At 38.0% G+C, this 25,844-nt stretch overlaps 2 protein-coding genes across 5 annotated transcripts in view; one reads left to right on the top strand and one right to left on the bottom strand.

Annotated features, from left to right (window-relative positions):
* Positions 1 to 1,587: 1,587 nt before the first annotated feature.
* LOC137008230 (clarin-3) lies at positions 1,588 to 7,930 on the bottom strand. Its single transcript, XM_067370151.1, has 3 exons — positions 7,592 to 7,930; positions 3,911 to 4,096; positions 1,588 to 3,701 (listed from the first exon to the last, which is right to left on the bottom strand). The coding sequence occupies exons 1-3, from the start codon at positions 7,824 to 7,826 to the stop codon at positions 3,430 to 3,432; spliced, it is 693 nt and encodes a 230-aa protein (XP_067226252.1). The 5' UTR covers positions 7,827 to 7,930; the 3' UTR covers positions 1,588 to 3,429.
* A 2,144-nt stretch (positions 7,931 to 10,074) lies between these two features.
* The window catches only part of ptprea (protein tyrosine phosphatase receptor type Ea), a 96,165-nt gene continuing 80,395 nt past the window's right edge, over positions 10,075 to 25,844 (top strand). Inside the window, exons 1-2 of one of the 4 annotated variants that reach the window (XM_067370147.1) lie at positions 10,079 to 10,278; positions 10,688 to 10,793. The gene's annotated coding sequence lies outside the window, so the exon portion shown is untranslated. Of the gene's footprint in view, positions 10,279 to 10,687; positions 10,794 to 14,436; positions 14,625 to 25,844 lie in introns of those variants that run through there. The other 3 variants (XM_067370150.1, XM_067370145.1, XM_067370146.1) reach the window with 3 other exon arrangements.

The raw sequence follows: 25,844 nt of genomic DNA, 5'->3' as shown, positions 1-25,844 counted from the left end.
TACTGGTATTTGCACCGTTATTTACCGCAAAAGAACCAGAGGCTAATTTGCGCTGCTCTTGTTAGATTGTGTTGGTCATTATGGAAATAATTTGGTGGTGTCTGTGTTCTTTAATTTGCGCATTGTCAGTAGATCACGCGTATAACTTCCCACTCCCAATCTGCTCTTTTTTTGGAATTGCACTCTCACGCTAATTTGCCCTTATTAGTAATTATGGCCCTAAATCTTTTTAATCTAATGCAATAATATTCTAGGTGTTCAAATCACTTTATGTGTGAGATTGAGGTTTAGTTTTATATATTTGAAAACACTGATTTGAGTGTGAGTGTGTGTGTGTGTGTGTGTGTGTGTGTGTCTCACCTCTGTGATACAGGTTTAGGGGGAATTGTGTTTCAGCACTACAGTGGGTCTTTCCTTAATCCTTTCACACCCTTTGAGTGACCCAGGCTCAGGAGTCTGTCCTCTGACAGAGACACACAGAGAGAGACAGAGAAAGGTATAGAATAAAGGAGAAGAGATTATCCTCCATTCCTGATGTAATTCACTGTGTGTTTGCATACCAAACGCCTCGGAGAGATTCCCATTGAAGTAGATCATTGGAGAAACGTCACGCGTGAGCGTCCACATAATCCCCACAAAGAGGGTAAAATGACACCCGATTTGTGATCAATATCATTTTAATTCTATTTACTTTGATATATATTGAAAAGCAACATTTCAAGACCAAATGTCAGACCAGAAACAATAAATAAGAGGACATGTTGAGCTTCTAATTAATTGAGATACAAAGCATAAAATAATAATAGTAATTTTGAAAGTTTTGTCATTTCAAAACCTATTATTTTCCCTTTATTTCTTTAATATGCTCCTGTGACCTGATGAAAACCCTGTAGATGGACATTATTGATGCTTGAATATTATTGAATATGCACACATCAGAAATGTGTATATAATATACCGTGTAGATTTTTTTTTACACCAACTGGAGAACTGTAGCATGTGAATTTATTGCAGTTCATCACATTGTATATCTGAGCAGAGCATGTTATCAAGTTGAAATTTCACTTATAGCCAGTTCTCAATTAGTAAAAATGAGTAAAAGTCAGCTTCATGACTTCAGTGTTAAATATGCTTCTTTTGAGCAATTACATCGCCCTATAAAAATAACAAAACATAAAAATACTGCTGTTAATGACAGCCGATAGCTTTGTATTTTCGGACCGTTTATGTCAAAAGGTTTAACGTGGGCCAGGTGAATACATGTTGAATCAGGTTGAGTTCAGAGCGAGGTTGAGTTTGACTGTGGCGTCAGCTCAAATTTCGAATGTTTTGAGGAAGAGATTTAGTCAAAATTCCCTGAAATGCACTACATATCCGACTGTCAATAGCTGCACATGGAAGAATGATTTTAATGTCTACACACATATTTACATTCGTTCATTCAGCAGATGCATTTCATTCATATGAGAAAATATAATACAAGTAGTGCTATCATACCAAATTACAGATAATGTTTTCATAACTTAATGGTAACATTAGCAAAACATTCTTGTGTAAAATAACAGCTACTCGAGTACAATAGCTTAATTGTTTGTCTGAGATGAAGTGCTTTTTCTAAAATCATGAATGTCCACCTTACAGGGTGGCAGCAGAGAGCTGATTTTCAGCAGCAGGATAAACATGGTGAACATGATTTCACCAAGTACAGCATGATTCTGGATCAACATCTTTGTTGGTTTGAGGGACAAGTTTACAGTAAATTAAGTTTAGTCTTACAACAAGGTTTGGTGTTTGTTTGTTTTCAAAGTGCATTTCCCTCTGATTTTAGAGATGAGTTATGGGTAGAGTTAGGTTTATTATTAGGGATAGGGTTAGGAAGGACTAAATTTTCGGACAGGAATGTTGTTCCGGGATCAACTTGGCTACATGACCTGATAAACACACACTCCTGCTGCCCCCTGCTGGCTGAAACCCAGCTCACACCCCTGAGTGTCTTATCAAATAATGCACAATATAAACAAAGTCCAAGAGCCAAAGGTCCAGTTTATGCAGTAATTATGGGAAATTATGTCATACCATGACTCACAATGGTAGTCCTGTAAAAGCATATAATCATAATCTGAACCATTAGATTTTATGAGTCAGTTTTTCGATACTATAGACTTCGAAAAGTCAGTGAATCTGTGAGTGAGCAATGTTGTTTTTTTTGTTTTTTTTTCTATAATGGTCTTACTGGTCTCTTTATTAGTAAAGTACACATACATTATCGCTGGTTTCACAGCCTAGTCCCAGACTAAAATGTGTGTTTAAGCTGTTTTACTTAAAAGTAACTTGCACTGACATATCTTAAAACATGTCAGTGCAATTGATTTGTCTCAAGATGCACACCATTAATGTTTATAAAACCTACATAAATGTCCTAATATTGAACTAAGGCATAATCCTGGCTTAATCTAAGACCTGTCTGTGAAACCAAGCCTGTGCTTTAGCCTTAAAAATTAACACAAGATCCTCATCACTCTAGAAAGATTTATTATTGTAATAAAAAATTATGATAATAGTTACAGAATATTTTAAGAATGTGTTATATAACATAATTGTAATATATTGACAGTTTATAATTTAAAAAAGCCAATAAAACCAACAGCATTTGATGCGTAAGCATATAAATAGTAAGCACTAAATATATTCACATAAAATATGCAAAAAAAAAAAAGAAGTATTAAATTGGCTAAAGGAACTGATAGAAGTAAATTTAGGATCTTAGTAGAAAAGCTAAACAAGTAAATGACATCTCAAAACTTTTTTGATATTAATTTCTTAAACATAAGTGCAATAAAATATATGCAGTGGCCTATAAAAATATTTGAACACTTAAGTCACTTAAAACATGCATCAGATAAAATATGAAAACAAAAGGCATTCATTTTTTTAAAGAAACAGCACCAGCACAACATTTCATAAAGCAAAAGCACAAAAAGCATAGGCCTATAAGATGCTGTTATCTAATGCAATGACAATTTTAGTGTGATTTAAGAGTACAAACACTTTTAGGCTTTAGTGTGTATATATAGCCTATAACTAATACAATTTTGTGGTCATGGCAAACACAATTCAGATAAGTTCAGTTCTGCAATTCACTACACAGTTGATGTGTCAGTTCCAAAATAATGGGCTCAGTTCAGCTCAGGTCTGAAAATCATCTCCCGTTAAGACTATAAAGATAACTATAATACGATAACATTCTGTTTTTTATAAGCATGTGCTGCAGTTATGTCATCTGCCGCATTAAATGGTGAGCACTTCAAAGGAAGGTGGATTCTGATTGGCTGTCAATGTTCCATTATCGTTATAGTTATGTCTTTATCGTTAACATTATAGTAATCGTCTTTGGTGTAAATGGATCTTTATACAGATTTTGTTTTGATTTTAGTACATCATGATCTCTTTCGGCGCATCCTCCGTTGGTTTTTCCTGCTCTTTGCGGCGCGTGTATGCGGCGTGGACGTACAGATAGACCACGAGGATGGCGCCCACGTTGAGGAAGATGTACGGTATCAGAAGGAAAAACCCCACATGTAGCTTAATGTTTACATTTTGCAACTTCACTTGGGTCGTATCAGCTTTCACCAGTGTCTGGAACATCTCGCCTAGGTAGGCGTTCGACACGTACAGAATCAGCGCCAAGCTGGCCACACATACTAGACAAGAGATAAGACACATAAAGTTCTTGAAACCACATTTATTATTATTTAAACCTAAAGTTTTAGACCTCTAAACTGTGTCATAATGTAAATTGAAGAGTAAATATTTAAGATTCTGCACTATTTCTAATCAAATGCAAGGAAAATAGTGTGTGAGATTCAAATTTCTTGGTTTGACATAAGTGTGAGTGTGTATGATTTCTCACCGCTAAGTCCACTGCATGTGTACAGCCCTATTGGTCCCATGTAAGTCTGATATGGGTTGCTGAAGCTGTTATAGAGTGCGACCAGAATACTGCCTGCAGACCCCAAAAGAGCCAGTCCCAACAGGATAACAACCAGAGCGTGCAGGATAATTGGAGCTCCTGATAATTTCACCAGACGATCAAACACTAAGAGAAAAAGACTGTATTATAATGGGCATAGATTGAAGAATAAGAATGCACAAAACATTGATTTTAAAGGGTTAGTTCACACAAAATTGAAAATTCTGTTATCAGTTACTCTCATGTTGTCCCTAACCCGTAAGACTTTCTTTCATCTTCAAAACACAAATAAAGATCTTTTTAATAAAATCTGAGTGATTTCTGCCCCTCTATTGCAGTTTACGCAGTTATACCAGTTTGATGCTTCAAAAAGTTTCTAAAGAGATTGTAAAACTAATCCATATGAATTGGTTTAGTCCAAATTTTCTAAAGAGACTCGATCGATTTATATGATAAACAGATTGAATTTGAGTTTATTCACACATAAACAATGAACAGTGAACATAAACTGGCTCATCGGTTCTGGAGGAAGCTCAAACCTGCTGCTTAACACGAGAAAGAACCTTATTGGTTCTTGAGGAAGCTCAAATGTGTTACGTAACACGAGAATGAACCTCATTTGTTCTTGAGGAAGCTCAAACCTGCTGCGTAACACGGGAATGAACCTCATTGGTTCTTGAAGAAGCTCAAATGTGTTGCGTAAAATGAGAATGAACCTCATTGGTTCTTGAGGAAGCTCAAACCTGCTGCGTAACACGGGAATGAACCTCATTGGTTCATGAGGAAGCTCAAATGTGTTGCGTAACACGAGAATGAACCTCATTGGTTCTTGAGGAAGCTCAAACATCCTGCATAACACGAGAATGAACCTCATTGGTTCTTGAGGAAGCTCAAACATCCTGCATAACACGAGAATGAACCTCATTGGTTCTTGAGGAAGCTCAAACCTGCTGCGTAACACGGGAATGAACCTCATTGGTTCTTGAGGAAGCTCAAACCTGCTGCGTAACACGGGAATGAACCTCATTGGTTCATGAGGAAGCTCAAACCTGCTGCGTAACACGAGGATGATCCTCATTGGTTCTTGATGAAGCTCAAACATCCTGCATAACATGAGAATGAACCTCATTGGTTCTTGAAGAAGCTCAAATGTGTTGCGTAACACGAGAATGAACCTCATTGGTTCTTGAGGAAGCTCAAACATCCTGCATAACACGAGAATGAACCTCATTGGTTCTTGAGGAAGCTCAAATGTGTTACGTAAAACGAGAATGAACCTCATTGGTTCTTGAGGAAGCTCAAACCTGCTGCGTAACACGGGAATGAACCTCATTGGTTCTTGAAGAAGCTCAAATGTGTTGCGTAAAACGAGAATGAACCTCATTGGTTCTTGAGGAAGCTCAAACCTGCTGCGTAACACGGGAATGAACCTCATTGGTTCATGAGGAAGCTCAAATGTGTTGCGTAACACGAGAATGAACCTCATTGGTTCTTGAGGAAGCTCAAACATCCTGCATAACACGAGAATGAACCTCATTGGTTCTTGAGGAAGCTCAAACATCCTGCATAACACGAGAATGAACCTCATTGGTTCTTGAGGAAGCTCAAACCTGCTGCGTAACACGGGAATGAACCTCATTGGTTCTTGAGGAAGCTCAAACCTGCTGCGTAACACGGGAATGAACCTCATTGGTTCATGAGGAAGCTCAAACCTGCTGCGTAACACGAGGATGATCCTCATTGGTTCTTGATGAAGCTCAAACATCCTGCATAACATGAGAATGAACCTCATTGGTTCTTGAAGAAGCTCAAATGTGTTGCGTAACACGAGAATGAACCTCATTGGTTCTTGAGGAAGCTCAAACATCCTGCATAACACGAGAATGAACCTCATTGGTTCTTGAGGAAGCTCAAATGTGTTACGTAACACGAGAATGAACCTCATTGGTTCTTGAGGAAGCTCAAACCTGCTGCGTAACACGGGAATGAACCTCATTGGTTCTTGAAGAAGCTCAAATGTGTTGCGTAAAACGAGAATGAACCTCATTGGTTCTTGAGGAAGCTCAAACCTGCTGCGTAACACGGGAATGAACCTCATTGGCTCATGAGGAAGCTCAAATGTGTTGCGTAACTCGAGAATGAACCTCATTGGTTCTTGAGGAAGCTCACACCTGCTGCGTTACACGGGAATGAACCTCATTGGTTCTTGAGGAAGCTCAAACATCCTGCACAACACGAGAATGAACCTCATTGGTTCTTGAGGAAGCTCAAACCTGCTGCGTAACACGAGAATGAACCTCATTGGTTCTTGAGGAAGCTCAAACGTGCTGCGTAACACGAGGATGATCCTCATTGGTTCTTGAGGAAGCTCAAATGTGTTACGTAACACGGGAATGAACCTCATTGGTTCATGAGGAAGCTCAAACCTGCTGCGTAACACGAGGATGATCCTCATTGGTTCTTGAGGAAGCTCAAATGTGTTGCGTAACACGAGAATGAACCTCATTGGTTCTTGAGGAAGCTCAAACCTGCTGCGTAACACGAGAATGAACCTCATTGGTTCTTGAGGAAGCTCAAACCTGCTGCGTAACACGAGAATGAACCTCATTGGTTCTTGAGGAAGCTCACACCTGCTGCGTAACACGGGAATGAACCTCATTGGTTCTTGAGGAAGCTCACACCTGCTGCGTAACACGAGAATGAACCTCATTGGTTCTTGAGGAAGCTCACACCTGCTGCGTAACACGAGAATGAACCTCATTGGTTCTTGAGGAAGCTCACACCTGCTGTGTAACACGGGAATGAACCTCATTGGTTCTTGCGGAAACTCAAACCTGCTGCGTAACACGAGAATGAACCTCATTGGTTCTTGAGGAAGCTCAAACATCCTGCGTAACACAAGAATGAACCTCATTGGTTCTTGAGGAAGCTCACACCTGTTGCATAACACGAGAATAAACCTCACTGGTTCTTGCGGAAACTCAAACGTGTTGTGAAACACGAGAATGAACCTCATCAGTTCTTGCGGAAACTCAAACATGTTGCGTAACACGAGAATGAACCTCATCGGTTCTTGCACGTTAAGCAAGCATGTTTGAGCTTCAGTTTACCAAAACTGATGTGTGAGTTGATCAATGTTTATATGTGAATAAAAGCCTAAATTTAATCTGTTCAGAAAAGTCTTTCCAGAAAATGTGGACTAAACTGCTCAATTCATATGGATAGACTCACTATCTCTTTATGAACTTTTTGAAGCATCAAAGTGGTAGTTGTGTAGACTGTCAATGAAGAAACTGCTCAGATCTCATAAAAAAAATTCTTAATTTGTGTTCCGAAGATGATCAAAAGTCTTATGGGTTTGGAACGACACGAGGGTGAGTAAATGATGACAGAATTTTAATTTCTGGGTGAACTAACCCTTTAAATAAAATGACATAACAAAGTATAAAATTCGAATTCCTGAAAATTCCAAAGGTCGTCTTAGTTCATAATTTGGAATGTCTGTCTGTCTATCTTAAATCATTTACATTTCATTGTTTTTATCTTATATGACAGATGGAAAATGTAAAATAGCACAATCTAGCATGCAGACATTCAATTGAAGCCTTATTTGAAGCTCACCAGGCACTTTTTCATTATATTTGGAAATCCTGGGGCAGGAGATTTTGGACTCTGTGCCGTTGAAAAGGCCAATTTTGAGACTGGAGGATCCATTGAATTCATTACTGTCCATCGGTGCGCACTCCATTTCGGCTTCGGCCCAGTCTGTCGACATCCCATAACCCAATAAAATCACTCCACCTACACATAGAAAAGAACTTGACAAGAAATGCAGTAGTTTCTCCGTGGACGGCATTGTTTCTGTGTAACTGGTCGTTTTTTTCAAAGTCCTTGGCTGAGAAATTGTTCAGCTTGTCAAGCAGACCTTTTGTTTCCTGGCTCTTCGTGGCTGGAAAATGGGAGAACTTGGGATGAGGTGAAGTGTTGGTGGGTAATAAATGGTGCTGTATAGGTTGCACTTTGTCACTGATCTGAAACCAGTACCAGGTGCTTCCTTGTAATGGCAAAGGTTGGGACTGAGGTGGGGAAAGCTGATCACAGATAAGCTCATAATGAAACTCATCCCCAGGAGGGCAATAAAGTCATAAAGTAATCGTCTGTACAGTCACGGACCACTGCTCGTGTTGTCATGGCATTTATATTGGAGTGCACAACATCATAAAGACAGTGACGTGGGTTTGATCAGAAAGAAAAGATCAAGAAACTATCCTCTGGCAGTACAGAAGTCCTGCTTTACTGCTGAGGTGTAACCAGGCAGTAACCGTCATTTAGGACCCTTATAATTTTATCACAGGGTGCGTGAATGGGATGGCTTTGGATGTAATGTTTATGGTCCACAGTAATAGTAAATAATGAAGCAGTAATATTCATATATATATATATATATTATCATTGTTTTTAAATATACATTGTTTAAAACTTTGGCTGTTTGTTTTGTAGTGATGAAAATAAAAAAGTAAATGAAAAGGAAGAGATGATATTAAATTAAAAGAAAAGTTTGTTGCATTTATATTATTAGATAGGCCTGTTTAAACATTGTAATAATATCTAAATTGATTACATACACATTACACATTAAAATCCTCATCAGGTAAGAAACATGTTTTGATTATATTCATGTTCTGTATTTTCTGAATTCTATATTTAGATTTACTGTTATGCTTTAAAAGATGTACAAAGTCCGTTCTCCTGTGATATCATATCACCATGGATATTACAACACACCCACATATAAAACACACACACACACACACACACACACGCACGCACGCACGCACGCACGCACGCACGCACAAGCCAGCGAAAAATGTTTAGAATACAGATAAGTAAAATCATAGAAAAAAAATAATTAAAGGCATAGTTCACCCAAAAATGAAAATTCACTTACATTCATGTTGTTCCAAACCTGTATAAGTTTCTTTATTCTGTTGAACACAAAATAATACATTTTAAAAATTGTTGGTAACCAAACAGCTGACTTCCATAGTATATATATATATATATATATATATATATATATATATATATATATATATATATATATATATATATATATATTTTTTTTTTTTTTTTTTTCATTTTTAATTTTTGGGTGAACTATCCCTTTAATTATACTTTTAACCAGCAGATGGCGCCTGTTTTTTTTTTTTAAATCAATATGAGAAAACTTATTCATAAATTAGATTAGATTAACCATTAAAATGATTCATAGCTTTAATCATTTTAAATATTTTTAATGAATTATTCTAACTATTTTACATATATATGTATTTTAGAATTTTACTGTCCTTTGTTCAGTTTTTTTTTTTTTTTTTTTTTTTTGGTTGTTGCTGATAATTATGATTTAATTGCATTTATTGCACTTAAAACATGCTCTTTATAACTACTGTGCTGAACAGATGCTGTAAAACTAATGGAAACAAAATAATAGTGTAGAATGGTGCGCGTCATGAACGAATGGGTGTAAACATCGGGCGGATGAAGAAATGCCAGAGCTCTGTTGGTCACGTGGAACCGGTTCTTTTTCTTTGCGCGGAGCAGGACGGACGAATCACAGTCGTTTGTGATTACTGGATGAATTACTCTTAAATACAGATCTTTCGAAATAACAGAAACACAACTGAAATAACAGAACCAAAACCACAAAGTTAGTGACATAACTAAAACCAGAAACAGAGTTTAAGGCGTAACTAAAATAATAATTAGATAATATATATAAATAATAATTTGTTTTCTCACACGCAAAGCGTTTTACTGAACGAGACTCTAACCAAAAGTAAGAGACAGAGCTATGATGGACAGAACCAGAACCAGAGCTAGATTACACTTTCAATGTTTAAATATATAAGAGAAAAACGAAACAAAAACATTCCTGCTCTTTTAATGGAGTTTAATGAAAGAATTCAGCATTTTGAGCCACTGCGCGCCCCTAGAGGAAGGAAACCGTTTCTGCCACAGGCAACACCAGCATCTTGCCAGCATTTGATTTCCACACTGCGCCTTGGACTCACGCTTGTTCGTTATATTTCAGAAATGGTCGCTAGGCGGCTCTGAACACACGGAGAACTCCGGAGAAGCGGGTGAACCTCTGACAGAGGAGTAAATCTGCAGATCAACACAAATCCTCCTGTTTCCTCCAGCAGCAGCGGTCAGCTTTCACCCAGTCGCCCGGCGCGTTCTGCGCTCCCGACTATCGGATCATAATCATCCGTGCGCTTGAAAAAACTGCGTTCGTGTTGGACTTTACGGTAAGAGATCTAAATAATCTAAATCTAAAGGCTTTTAACTGCAGTATTAAATGTGGCACGTGTGTAGGAATGTTGCTTTTTCATTACGCTGGAGCGCGTAAAGGAGCTGTGCGCTCCCGTGCGTTTGATACACCCATAAATACTCGCATGCAGTCAGCACTTGAGATTGGTTTGTTTTCTATAACGTGTTCTGTTCATCTTTATACATGCATTTACATGTCTGGTCCATACTGCTCATGATAAACAGAGGATCTCAGGTTGTGATGGAGCGCATTGGCTGTGTTGGTAACCCGGGTGATCTGTAGGTTTCTTCATAATGTGGGTTAGTGGAACGAGCTTTAGGCAAGGAGTGAGACGGGAGTTTTGGGAAAGGCTCTTTGGGACTCACTGTTCACTTCCATCCCTGCAGATCTGCAAAGTGAGCAGCGGAGGAGAGGAATGCCATGCATGCTGTCCTCAGGAGCGTAGGTGTCTTTTACAGTAGCGGCACAACCAGAGACAGAATTAGAAACAAGGTTAGACACAGATTCTGAAGTATTTTTGAAGAAGTGAGTCTCAATATGTTTTACATCATGACTCTTGTTGTTGTTGAGATGCGATGGTTCATGTTTTCAATAAGATAAGCATTCACTGACTCATTTACATTATGAGTGTGGTTTAGGGACAGACATGTCTGCTCTTTTAATGAATCACTTTAATTAACTGCAACTGGAAACTGCAACCATGTTAGTCATAAATGAAAGCAGTCTTATATTGTGTTCTTGGCATATTGTGATGCAAAGTATGGCTAATATATTAGAAAACAGAATATCAGATCAGTATAATTTACAAGTCAAACCTACTCACATGCATGAGTAAAATAGCATGTTATTGATGCAGTTTGGAATATTTTCCGCTGATGAAAAACTCATATCAAGAGAGTCTGTACTGAAGAGTTGGTTAGAACAGTGTTTCTCTTTGAAAAGAATCATCTTCTCAAGGATTATATTTGGATTCTTATTTAAAGAGGACCTATTATGCCACTTTTGCAAGATGTAATGTAAGTCTCTGGTGTCTCTAGAATGTGTCTGTGAAGTTTCAGCTCAAAATACCCCACAGATCATTTATTATAGCTTGTCAAATTTGCCCCTGTTTGCGTGTGAGCAAAAACACACAAAGTTTTTGTGCGTGTCGCTTTAAATGCGGCCGCTTTCCAGAAGAGGGTGGAGCTTTAACAGCTCACGCTTCGGTTGCTCAACAACAACAAAGCTGGAGAATCTCACGCAGCAAAAAATGAGGATTGTCAGTAATGGTGTTCAGCCTTACATTGTTCAAACTGGAGTCGACACTGATGGAGAGACTCAGGAAGAAGTTACAACTTTTAGAATGAAACTGGATGTTCCTGAATGGTTAGTGGATACATTTTTGTAGTTGCTTTGGAGTTGATTCAACTCATCCACTAGCATGTGCCGCCATGTTAATCTTTTAATGTTAATTGACCCTCGTTGGTGAAGCAGTCCGCCGTAAAATGACGGCATGGCAACAACACTCTACTACAACAACTCTTCCTCTTCTCTAAAGCAGCCCAACATGACCTCACCCCCTTTGTTGTGTGTTCTCGGGGGCGGGGGTTTATGTAAATTTTGGGTTTGTGATGTCACCAACCCAGGAAGAAGCTCGTTGTAGTCCTTAAAAAGCGATTTCTGTAAAAGAAAATATCTCCCTTTGCATTGAACTTTGAGTGTCCTAACTTTGCAGATGTTATTCATGCTCAAACAGCAACATTACACACTAACTAAAGTTAAAAAAGTGAAATCATAATCAAGGACCCCTTTAAAATTCCTCAAAAATAAAGGCACTTAAAGTCTTTGTGGATAAATTTATTCTTCCAATATAGAATAGAAAGTCTCAACAGATGCTTGATTCCTCCTGAAGTAGTTCAGATCTGTCCAAATGTTTAAATGATTATTCTGAGATTTATGTAAATGCATTTTTGTTTGATGTTCGTAGTTTTACTTCTTTTTAATTTAGAATATAAAAAGATGCATTGTATGGTTTCCTTATTTCTGTAAGAGAAATCCCAGAATCTATTTTTGCTTGCAAGTGTTTCATTTAATAATGTAGGTTAAAACATTTCCTCTGTGGATAGGGATACAGAGCATCAGTGTTTATTATAGTGCCCTGCTGTATTATGCGTTTAACATTCTCTTTGAAGCAGTTTTTGTTTTTTGCTTGTGGGTAACAGTGGGAGCTAATTGGTCCAAAGCCGTTGCAGTTTAGTGGGTGAAACCGATTATTTGTTGGGCGCTCGTTAGATCTGTCAGGGTCAGAAGAAAGGCCTGGTGCTTTGTGTAAAGTGTGCAGAGCAAAACGTTCAGGAAGAACACGAATAAAGGCTCATTAGCAGGATTGAAGTTTGTTTGCTTTTGTAATTGAGAGAATTAAGCTGTATAAATTAAGTAAATGGGGATCACGCTCTCCAGCAGGAATTATGGCAATGCACTGATCAGTTGTGTCTTTAAAATTGTTAGTCTACAAAGCATTTACTTACATTAATGAGAGCATCTCCAATATGAAATGCGTCTTGACTTTCTTGGCTCTGTGTTTGTGTCCTGACGCACAGGAGAGAGCAGACGGAAGATCCAGCACATTGTTCGGGCATGTATTCATTTACTGGAACTCTTGGCTATTCTCGTATGTTCAAACGCAGGAAAGTTAAGAAAGGCAGACAGGCAACTTCCTGTGAGGAAAACCCAGGGCTCAGTACTCTCTCTTTCTTCATCTGTCGCTCGCTCGTTTCTACTCCTGTCATTTGACTTTATTTATGTAAAATGATGCAAATGTCCTTTTTGCTCTCTTTAGTTCCTTAAAGCACTTAAAATATTAATAGGATTTTACTTGCAATTTTTTTTACATTAAAACACTGTATTCACAGTTTTACTGTTAAGTCTTCAAGACTAAATCATGTTATCTTTAAAAATAAATTGGGATTCCACAATGGGTAAATGGAAAACCCATAAGCCTTTGCTTGGAAAAATGTTTAAATGGATTTAAAATTAACAGCAGATTTTATTGTGCTATATCAATAATAAAGTGGATATCTTCGTTTCAATGATTGACCTAGACCAATGATAACTTTTACTCTCTCTGCATGAAGATATTTTGTTTTAGTAAATAAGTGATACATACTTTTTATATTATATAGGTCTGGAACAAATTAGACAATTTGACCAAGATTTTAAATAAGCTTTTATTTTTGTATTTTTAGTTTTCTGAGTGGTTACTTTGGTGTTCATGATGGTTGTTAGGGTACTTTAAGTGGTTGCTAGAGTCAAAAAGCCCACCCCCAAATCTATACATGATATTCTGATCTCTAGATATAGCCCTCCTTCGATGAAAGTCTATGTAAAAATAAATAATTTGAGGTATAATTAATTTTTGTAGCTCAAATGGTGCATGAATCATGTCAAAGTTTAATCCTTAGCGTCAAAGGTTTGCTTAAATCCCTAACTTTAACTATGAACCGGGGGTTAAAAGGATCGTAGTTGATCTGTGATCCGTATGGATCAGGCTCCACGGTTTCACGGATTAATTGCTAAGTTTCATCATGAATTCGGTCTTCACACGCTGTTATCTGTGTGCACAGCACAGTTTTCATTGTAAAAAAGTAAAGCCGCCAGTGTCCAGATAGTGTCCCGATAGTGCAGACACGTCCTCCGTCAAGTGTTGACGTCGACGCCCCGTGTGAATGCAGCTTGCATTCACAGTGTTTGAACTTTATTAGTTAGGTCAGTAGTTTTTGCTGTGGTATCGAAGTACTTAAAGTGTTCTTTCAGTAATAAATGGAAAGCAAAGTTACATTTGAAAAATTTGAATGAATCAAAAACTGTAATATGATCCAAACTGCTATGAACATTATATAAACAATAATGATATGACAGCTAGCAAGTACTTTACTGTGAATTCACAGTGAAGGATGAAGCACGAAGACACTCAATCAACATCTGGTGCCCATCCAGTCCTGTGACACTAGAAAGAGCTTGAGGAAGTGGTTAGATTTGTAATGGGTTTCTGGAGGAGGGTGAGGACTGTGTGTTTGACAGGGTGTGGCAGCATCTGCTGAACAGCCCCTGGATTGCGTTCAACACGTGCTTGCCTACGAGATTCCTGTTACTCAGCTGTGCAAACACGACCTCACGGCTCTACCTGCTGCTCGCTTGTGATTTCTCCACGCGTCCCTCACACGAGGCCTGCGCTGTGAGCCTGTCCTGACTCGCAAGCGGATAAGATGCACACGTCCTATGAACCTGAGGACATACTCAGATTCTTGGAATATTTGAGGCGTGGAATCAGCAGTGATTTAAGTGGTTAGTGCGTGGTTATGTAAATCTATGTGGACTGGTTTGTTTTTGTACTGTTATGATGCTGCAACCTGTTTGTCTGAAGTCTTTGAGAAGAACCGGTGTTTGGCTGTGAACGCATGTGGGATGTCCCAGAGGACAGGTTTATTGCTTAGAGGTTGCTTTTTCATTGCTTTCTCAGCTGACTTAATGGAGGTTAGTTTATGGTTCATTCATGGGTTTTCAGTTTAGTTATTCAGTTATTCATTCAGGTTTCAGCTTTGTCTCAAATGTTTCTCTTTTAATTACTTACGAGAAGTTTTCATTTAAATCATATATATGTTCTTGGAAGAATTTGATGACAAATGTTTGAGTTCATTGAGGGTACGTTTACACGACAATGATGTACTAAAAGCTGAAAGGTTTTTCTTTTGTGTTTTCTGCGTACAGATGACAACATTGTCAAAACAATTCTCATTCACACAGATCTGCGAAAATGCTTAAAAATGCTGTTTTATGCCGCCAGGCCAGTAGTTGGCGATGTCACTTTGTAAAGAAACACTACGGGGCTATAGACTGAACGTGTAATACGCATATATATGACGTCACTGTTTTCACAAATGTGCGTTTTTGTAGTTTACACGAAGACGATAACAGTATTGTTTTCAAATCATTTTCAGGTCCCCAAATGCTGTCGTATAAATGAACGTCCAAAATGCTCTGTAGGAGATGGATGAGAATGAGTGCGTTTGCATGCATCCTCATAATGTGATTATAATGGGATTTTGGCAATATTGCGATTAAGCTACCTCATGTATGCATAATATGTATGCATGTACACACGTAAGTGGATTAAAACAGTGGCCAGTAACACCATCATTTGTGCTATGCATTGGCACATGTGAAAAGTGGCCGTAAAAATGACCACTATTCTTATTGAGTAATCATAATATGAAAATTGCATGTAAACAGGAGTGAAGTGAAGTGCTCATGTCATCTTACTGCGATCTAGTCTTTACTCTGAGTATTGTAAAAAATCGCATTAGTGGTGCACATGTAAACAATCATTGTTGCCGTCTTTTTCTAAAGCAAAAAATGTCCCCTTAAATTTGCTCCATTTACTCTCCATGCACTCTCATTACCGTCTAGGAGAAGCAACTAAGATATTCTAGAGATCTAAGTTATCTCTTATGGCTTTCAAAATCAGCATGGTTTAAGAGTTAACAGGAAGAGACGTTTGCGATTCTCTTGGGTTGTGTCTGGTGGAGGGCTGAATGGACAGGAAGCAGATCTGGATTGAATTTGAGCTGTCAGGGGAAGAGCCAATGATGTCATATCATTACCAGCTGCCCAGAAATATGAGGGGCAATATGCATTTCCCAGCACGTATCATCACCCTTTTACTACTCAATTACTTTGTTTCAATCTGGCTTGAGTTGATTGCAGGGCTTTTAACAGTTAAAGGGTTAGTTCACCCAAAAATGAAAATTCTTTCATCAACTCACCCTCATGTTGTTCCAAACTCATAAGACTTTCATTCATCTTCGAAATACAAATGAAGATCTTTTTGATGAAATCTAAGAGATTTCTGTCCCTCCATAGACAGCTATACAACTGACACTTTGATGCTTCTAAAAGTTCATAAAGAGATCGTTAACTAATCCATATGAATTGAGTGGTTTAGTCCAAATTTTCTGAAGATACTCGATCACTTTATATGACAAACAGATTGAATTTAGGCTTTTATTCACAAATAAACATTGATCAGCGATCAACCGTACCTGCTTGATGCTCGAGAACAAACCTCATAGGTTCTTGTGAAAGCTCAGACGTGTCAAGTAACACATGAGAATGAACCTCATTGGTTCTCGCACATCAAGCAAACATGCTTGAGCTTCTGTTTACCACAACTGATGCGTGCGACTATGAATGTTTATATGTGAATAAAAGATTGACATAAATTCAGTCTGTTCATCATATAAAGCGATCGAGTCTCTTAAGAAAATTCGTACTAAACTGCTCAATTCATATGGATTAGTTTTACAATCTCTTTATGAACTTTTTGAAGCATTAATAGTTGCTTCAAAAAGTTATACAGTCAATTGAAGGACAGAAATATGTCAGATTTTGTTGTGAAGATGAATGAAAGTCTTATGGGTTTGGAACGACACGAGTAAATAAATGATGACAGAATTTTCATTTTTGGGTGAACTATCCCTTTAAGCACAAACTCTGCCTACAAAGTCATTGCCTGATAGGGCATCAAGGCAACAAGTCAGCTGCCTAAGCTTTCAGACGAAGCCAATTACTGACCCAAACAAACTTTTGTTGAAATTATATAGCTAAATGTGGTTGACACATTTCTACCATCAGGTGGAATAATCATAGCATCAGGTTTGATATCTTGATGAATCCGAGCAGGAAACAGTATCTCAGGCCTGAGACATCGTAACGTCTGTTTGTGAGCAGACAGAGTCTCACTGTGAGGATCAACACAGCTATGATGACCTCTCTCTGAAGCCAAAGAGAGAAACAGAGCTGCAGGCTAGTTCACCTTTGAAATGTGATCGTAGGATGATCTCACAGCTTTGAAGAAGCTTCTGCTTCATTTATGTGTGTGTGTCTGGCAGTGCATATTTGCCCCAGTTCCTTCCGAGAGAAGTATTTGGACATGGGACCGTCTGTGTGTGCATACAGGGTGGAGTGCTTGATGACATCTACTCTCTGGTAATGTTTTTATATCCTGAGAAATGAAAGCAAATGTAACACGCCCCTCCCAGAGAGACTGTTGTTTTGGTGCTCACCCCCACAGTTCACACCAGCCCGTATGCTCACACACAGACCGTCTGTGTATGAACATGCATGAGATTCCAATGCAATAACACAATCTGGTGACACTGCAATCAATTTAGACAGGTATGAAAGCAAGGCTTTGAAGGATAGGAGATTTTGTCTACTGAAATTTCTTGGAAAGCTATTTTTGCAGTGATTCGTCAGCTGAGCAATCCCAAAACACATTAAATAACAGTACAACCCACTGAAGAGATGTATATCTATCCCTCACAGCCTCGCTTTCTTTCCCGATAAAAATCAAATGTCTATTATTCACCAGTAAATGAATAGTCAAAATTTACTTGCATGTCGTTTCAAACCTGTACGACGTTTTGAAATATGTCAGAATTGCTCTTTTTCCATTCTGCGGACACTGACCAGGGGCTGTCAAACTCAAAACAAAAAAGAAAAAAATAAAGGCAAAAAAAGCACCATAAAAGACTAAAAGTAGTCTTGACTTTCACTACCGGGGAACAGTTCGTGGAATAATTCAGATGTATTACTGTTTTTGAAAGAAGTCTCTTTATGTTCACTAAGGCTGTTTTTACAAAAATATAGTAAAAACAGAAAACTGTGAAATATTATAACAATTATTATTTTTTTTTTTCTATTGGAATATATTGTAAAATGTAATTTATTCCTGTGGTCAAAGGTGAATTTTCAGCATGATTACTCCAGTCTTCGGTGTCACATGATCCTTCAGAAATCATTCTAATATCCTGATTTGTTGCTCAAGAAACATTTCTTGTTACTACCAATGTTTTGCCGCTTAAATTTTTTGTGGAAACCTTGATACCATTCAAAGTTTGTGGTAAGAACTTTTTTTTTTTTAAAGAAACTAATACTTTTATTCATCAATGATGCATTAAATTGATCAAAAGTGACAATAAAGACATGTATAATGTTATAAAAGATTTCCATTTCAAATGAATGCTGTCCTTTTAAACTTTCTATTCATCAAAGAATCCTGGAAAAACTGTGTGTGTGTGTATACAGTATAAATAGAAAATGAGCCTTTGGGTAATTTTTATTGTCCATCAACAGACTGTGTATATATATATATATATATATATATATATATATATATATATATATATATATATATAAAGATATATCTTCACTTTTACCTTTGCATCTCTTTTAAATCCACCAGAAAAGATTTCTTTGAAGGTGATCCATGTGCAGATAGTGCCTTTGATTTGCTGCTGTCAGTAAATTCTGGATTAATCCGCTCGTATGCTGATACTGTAAGACAAATCATCCTCCCTCTGTGCCTCCAAGCCATTAAGAGTCAGTTCAGCGGTGCTAAACATAAAGATTTGATGTCTTAATATAAATCATTTACATGTGGAATGTTTCTGTGCCATACTTTGATGCGATTTCATTGCACTTTAACATCTAGCTGTGCACTAACACAGCATGTGCTGGGTCTGAATGATAGAGCCAGTCACGGTCCTGCTTTTCCCAGCAAGAAAGCGGCAACTTAAATTAGAGCTTTCTTTGTCTTTTTGCAGATTAGTCATGTACGTCAAGGTAGAGAGTCACAGACAACAAGCTGTTCTGAGTAAAGGCGCCTCTCCTGAGTGGTTTAATTCCAGCCTCCTGGGTCTGAAATGATGGAGCACGTTTTTCAGCTCTTTGAGGCAGCGGGTTAGATGCGCCGCTACAACTCTAGTGTATTATCAGACAAGCGCTGAGCTTCTAAAGCGCTGTAGCTTTCAGAGCAATACAAAGAAGTTTTGTTCTAGAGCATTGAGCGATGCACTCAACAAGGTCTTCGTGAAGACTCCAGTTTTTGCATCTGACTGCATGTTCTCAGTGTGTTCAGTCAGATGTAGAATGTATGCTTAATGCTTGCAGATCAGTGCCGTTGCCCTGAGGCACTTTTAATGTGATGTATTACACTGACTGTGTTCATATCTACTCTAATAACTCACAGTTCAAAGGACAACTCTTGCAGTGTTTCGCCCTGTCAAAACCACTAAGCCTCTGTACTGACCTCAGGGCAAGTAAAAAGCATCTTACATTTAACTCCTTTTTGAAGTCAACATATATCAAAATTGACCCTGTTTGCTTTCTAAATAAGTGTTTCTGGTCTTTTTGTACATGGTTTTGTCTGTGCATCCTTTTCCAAAGGAGTATTGTTTGTCTTTGAAAGCTCTCATCAAACTATTTACTTGCACCACCTTTGACAACTTCCCTAGTAGCAGCGTGGCCTTGGCAATTCAGCAGAAAAGGGCTGTGTTATACCTGCAAACTCAAAATGCTGCCACCACCATGCTTCACTGTTGGGACTGTATTGGACAGGTGATGAGCAGTGCCTGGTTTTCTCCACACATAAAGCTTAGAATTAAGGCCAAAAAGTTCTATCTTGGTCTCATCAGACCAGAGGATCTTATTTCTCACCATCTTGGAGTCCTTCAGGTGTTTTTTAGCAAACTCCATGCGGGCTTTCATGTGTCTTTACTGAGGAGAGGCTTCCGTCGGGCCACTCTGCCATAAAGCCCCGACTGATGGAGGGCTGCAGTGATGGTTGACTTTCTACAACTTTCTCCCATCTCCCGACTGCATCTCTGGAGCTCAGTCACAGTGATATTTGGGTTCTTCTTTACCTCTCTCACCAAGGCTCTTCTCCCCCGATAGCTCAGTTTGGCCGGACGGCCAGCTCTAGGAAGGGTTCTGGTCATCCCAAACGTCTTCCATTTAAGGATTACGGAGGCCACTGTGCTCTTAGGAACCTTAAGTGCAGCAGAAATTCTTTTGTAACCTTTGCCAGATCTGTGCCTTGCCACAATTGTGCCTATGAGCTCTTCTGGCAGTTCCTTTGACCTCATGATTCTCATTTGCTCTGACATGCACTGTGAGCTATAAGGTCTTATATAGACAGGTGTGTGGCTTTCCTAATCAAGTCCAATCAGTATAATCAAACACAGCTGGACTCAAATGAAGGTGTAGAACCATCTCAAGGATGATCAGAAGAAATAGACAGCACCTGAGTTAAATATATGAGTGTCACAGCAAAGGGTCTGAATACTTAGGACCATGTGATATTTCAGTTTTTCTTTTTTAATAAATCTGCAAAAATGTCAACAATTCTGTGTTTTTCTGTCAATATGGGGTGCTGTGTGTACATTAATGAGGAAAAAAATGAACTTAACCCTTAATGGTCCCTTTGTTGTACCGACGATTTAGTCCCTCGGGGTCAGATAGACCCCAAGGACCCATTAAGGGTTAAATGATTTTAGCAAATGGCTGCAATATAACAAAGAGTGAAAAAATTTAAGGGGGTCTGAATACTTTCCGTATCCACTGTATGTATATGTCACATATATGTTCTTTTCTGGCTTAGTTTCATAGTTCTGTTTTTCCCATTCCTGTTTTCCTGTGTGAATGTTTCCTAGTGTGTGCCAGTTTGTTCCCATGATTCATCATTCCGTTCACCTTTTGTTCAATTACTTACCTCATTTAGTCTGTGTATATACTCACTGTTTTGTTTAGTTCTTTGTTGTTTAGTTCTTTAGTTTGGTCTTGTTAATGTTTAGAGGTTGTGTTTCCTGAGTTCGTCCTCCCTGTTTCGAGAGTTATTGAATTATAGGCTGTTCCCTTGATCTTGCCTATTCGCCTTTGTATGCTTACTTATATTGTCACTGGTTGTATGTATGTTCATTATGTTCAAATCATGAAATTGCCACCTTGTAAAATTGTTAGTTTCTCATGAGATCAGGTTGGTATTGTATGAAACGCCCACTTTCAGTGGATAACTTAGCGATCTAATGGATAAATCTAGTCTTTCCCTACATTCCATTCTCGTCGTATTCAGTTTCAAACAGAAAATAGTTATGTTATGAAAGTAAAATGAGTTGTCCATGCAGTTTGATGTTGACTTTATGTGCAGCATGTACATTCTCAGCAGACAGTCTTGCAATTCATTGTGTGTTTGCAAAAATAGATGTACCTCCAAGAGTAATGCTCTAAGCCATAATGGACTGGCATTGACCTGATCAGCTGTGTGTGCGTTCTGGCTTTCCATTACAGCCTTTACACACATAGTTGTCTGATATTAGCAACTCTGTGTCCTCCCTGAAGTGCTGTTTGTCTTCTCTATTGTGCTAATCATTATCATAATGGTTTCAGTCTGAGAAAAACAACTCGCCGTTAACTTGTAAAACTGCAGTTTGTTGAATTGTGCCATTAAATGGTGATCAGACCATTATGTTAATCAGTTTGGGTTCTGCTGAATGGTTTAGCAATTATTTTGGATGTAGTTAATGACTTGTATGTTTCATGAGGCTTGTGCTGCTGAAACGACTGATACCTGATTGATTGTGCATCTTCTTGAGCGTATTATTCAGCATAATCCATTTGCTTTGACAGACAATAAAATGGTCTAAATATTTTACATTGACAATGGGATCCAGCAATATAGTGACCAAGAACATCCTATAAATGACCTTGGAACCACCCAGTACTAATAAGTAGGTTTTTTTATGTATTCTCACAGTGATTTGTCTTCCTGGGAAGAACTTTGATATGAGGTCAGAAAATCTGTTGGGTATGTGTGAAAAATATAGCATGCTAACCACATGTTGGCTAAAAAGACAATAAGCTATGCAATAAAGCACAAATCCTAAAGGCTTCAGACTCAGTTCTTCACATTTTTATAGTATGATATGAAAAACGTTTCTCTCAGTGATGTGCAAAGTGCTAAAACATGCCAATCCCTCATCACTCCGTCCTGCAGGAGCCTCAGTGTGCCTCTGGGAAAATATAATCATAGTAATGATAATGTGTTCAGTCTGTCTGTAGACTTGGATGGGAAGTTTAGGGTCTGTAAGATTTTTTTTTCTTATGCTCACCAAGGCTTTATTTATTTAGTCATAATACACTAAAAACAGTAATATTTTGAAATATTATTATAATTTAAAAAAGCCTAACTGTTTTCTATTTAAATACTAATGTCAAAGCTGAATTTTCAGCATCATTACTCCAGTCTTCAGTATCACATGATCCTTCAGAAATCATTCTAATATGCTGATTTGCTGCTTAAGAAACTTTTATTACACTTATCAATGTTAAAAACAGTTGCTTCATATAATTTTGTGAAAACCATGATACATTTTTTCAGGATTCTTTGAGGAATAGACCATTCAAAAGAACAGCATCTATTTGAAACAGAAATCTATTGTAATTTTATAAATAGAATTAGTCACTTTTGATCAATTTAATGCATCCTTGCTGAATGAAAGTATTAATTTCTTAAAAAAAAATAACTTACTGACCCCAAACTTTTGAACACTGACACTGTATATAAGATTTCTAAGCATTGGAAACAGTATCCTTCTGTTGCTCAGCCGATATCTCTAAACAATCTAAATATAAACATTTGTACAGTAAACATGATCCCTCCCTTGGTATGATAATGACATGTGATTTTTCTGTGGGGATGTTTTTCCTCTTTCAGTTCTGGTTTACCCTAAAAGATGGCGTTTCAAGTTTCTGAACTACAGAAGCTGTGAGCTGCAGTAGTTTTTGCTAAAGTTTTGGTAGCAATGTGACCTTGTGCTGATTAATCATCTGCCGGCAATGGTCTATTAGTGCTGATCTTCACTAGCCAAATTTGCATCCACATATTTTATGCAATGGAACGGCCAAAATGAGGATGAAATTTCCAAAATGTGCATAAACAACTTTTACATTTACACATTTTTGCAGTTTCCCTGTAAGTTACTATTTTCTTCTCTTGAACATAGGAATGATATTTATTCATTCAAACTATATTTTTCAATTTAAGTGTATGCATTTGCACATACTTGAACTGCACTCAAGGTTTCTTTTCAGATCATCCCTGCATTGTTTTCTTGCATTTTCTAAATAAATTACATTTGCAATTTTGATGCATTTATCAAGTTCATACCTAAAAAATGCTGTGCTAAACTGATTCCAGACCATCCATAAGAGTTTAGTTGTTCCTGTAGAGCATCTGACTCAACTGTGTTACTCATGATCATGTTGGCTTTGAGTCTAGATTTAGTGTGGGTCTAGACACAACAGTGATCTAGTCAGCAGTATGAAATACCACCAGTCTGCCCTGTCCGAGACTCTCAGGAGGGGGTTGCAAGCTTTTATTTGTCACATTTCCATGAATCCACCTCGTTATCGTCACATTTAACAGGGGATCTGCTCACCACCTAGTCAAATGGCCTTATGGAAAGAAGTTGTCCTATTCTTACTGTTTTTCTTGAGTGACTGTATGGTCATTCTGCTTTCAATACAAGGGCTTTTCTGTTGCTTTTGGCAGGATTTGTTGTGAAATGTGACCCTGTTATGCCCGTCATTTCCTGAAGCAAGACTGCTATGAAAACCGTAGGGTGTGTCTGCTCAGGCCCCCCTGATGTACCCACCGTTACTTTTAAAAACAGTATGGGGCGTAATTTTCAGCTCGATATGAGCCAAACTAAATGAGCCCACACAGGCAGAGGCAGTCTTGCTTATTGTTCCTCGACTCAGAGTTGAACTGATTGAAGTTGTGTTTGCCGTTAATTTCAGCACAATCTCATTCCCCAGCGATCCTCTGCAAGATGAAACGGTGGGACCCAGGGGTGCGACTGGCAGATCTTATTCCCTTTGGGATGATGAGGAATTTTTAGAGTGACTTTCATTTGCATGGGCTCGATACGGCATGACTCTGAAGTCGAGTGTAGAAGGCTCAGTAGGGTGGCCAAGGTTGAGATTAGTTATTTGGAAATACCAAAACACAAGTATAAAATTATTTCCGTCTTTCTTATTGTCTTGGTTGGCTGCCATGGAAAGATTCCCAAAGCACTGATGCTGTGTGTTGAATCTCTCCACAGAGGAATCTAAGCTCAATCTCACTACAGAAGTGAAATGAAACCTCCTATCAGGCAGAACTGAAAGTATGATGGATAACATCAGAATGAATGTATACAAAGAAAATGTAATTATAAAGATGCCCAGAAATGTATTAGAGGGATTTGTGAAAAATGGTTGTGAAGTCATCACGACATGTTGTAGACTTAAATTGTAGATATGTGTGCAGATTTGTAATTATTGAGCTTATCACTTGTGCACTGATGTTTTGCACCTTTTAAACGCTTTGGGATGCTAAAACAAAAGTCAAACAAGTGACCTAACAACTAAAAAATTACTTTTACTGTCAAGTTTTCACTATTGAGAACGTTATTCAGCGATACTTGCAGTTAGTAAACTTGCTTTTATTTAGACTTTAGTGATTCTGTTCCAGGGTTGTTTTATCTGCAGCTTAGTTTAGTCAAGCAGCTGTTTATACGCAGCAGATATTGATCTGGTCTGAGATACACACTCTGCATCTGAACTGGCACACAAAGTTGGTGCGGGGGAAAATAATCATATTTTATCTATGGTTTTAGGAAAACGCCTCAGTTGGAAGTTGTAGTGATGTTTTAAAGCCTTTCTTAGTGATTTCATTCCTCTGTGCTCCAGAAAGCCAGACAAGTTCAAGATTTGTGATCCATTTAGCCTGACTTTTGCACACACCCCAACCACAAAGCATGGGTAAACATTTTCACAACTGTAGATTCATGCAGGAAGTTTCAGAAATGTTATCGCTTAAGCAAGTTTAAGCAACAGACTCAGACAACAGTGCCTGGAGTTTAAAGGCACAATATGTAAGATTTTTGGATTAGAAAATCCAAAAATCACTGGAACAATGTTATATATTTTGTTGACTTATGTACTTACATTGTCCCAAATGTTTCCAACCATGTTTAGATTCAGAGAAATCAGTAATTTTAACCAGTGTAATGGCCCGTGTCATTACGTCATCTGACAATGGCGTCATGCCCGCGTTACCCACCTCGATTTCCGCTTTTACTTTCGGAGAAACCATGGAAACACCAAAAACGATTTAATATATTATGCATTTTATTGGACAGGTGAGCAACTGTTTGGATACATTTATCAACAGAAAACGAATCATTCTTATATAGCACAACACGGTTAGTCTTATTGTTTGAATCTCTCATTTTCTTGATTTACCACGAGCACCATGTTTTTACCATGCCTCAGAGATGACAATATTTTGTCAAGTGGTTAACATAGCATAATCAGAAAGAGCTTTATTTGTAGGAACTGTTATACAGCATTTTCTCCACCATACAATATATTTTAAAATTAGTCGCATGTCATTTTATTAATATGATATTGTAAAATAGATTTAGCTTACTGCAGTGTGCGACAACACAACTGTTAACACAACTTTTAACACACTCAGCTAGTGTTGTCAAAAGTACTGTCTTCGGTACCTATCGGTACTGAAATTTTAAAAATGTGATTCTTTGAGCGCTGTTGAGCAGATTCGTAAACATCTCTGATTGGCCATTGTGTTGACGTGCTCATCGGATATACCTGTGATTGGCT

The sequence above is a fragment of the Chanodichthys erythropterus genome, chromosome 19 (assembly GCF_024489055.1).
Source record: "Chanodichthys erythropterus isolate Z2021 chromosome 19, ASM2448905v1, whole genome shotgun sequence".
Taxonomy (NCBI): domain Eukaryota; kingdom Metazoa; phylum Chordata; class Actinopteri; order Cypriniformes; family Xenocyprididae; genus Chanodichthys; species Chanodichthys erythropterus.
Note: the sequence above shows the minus strand (reverse complement) of the source record. Positions and strands in the feature narration are given on the sequence as shown.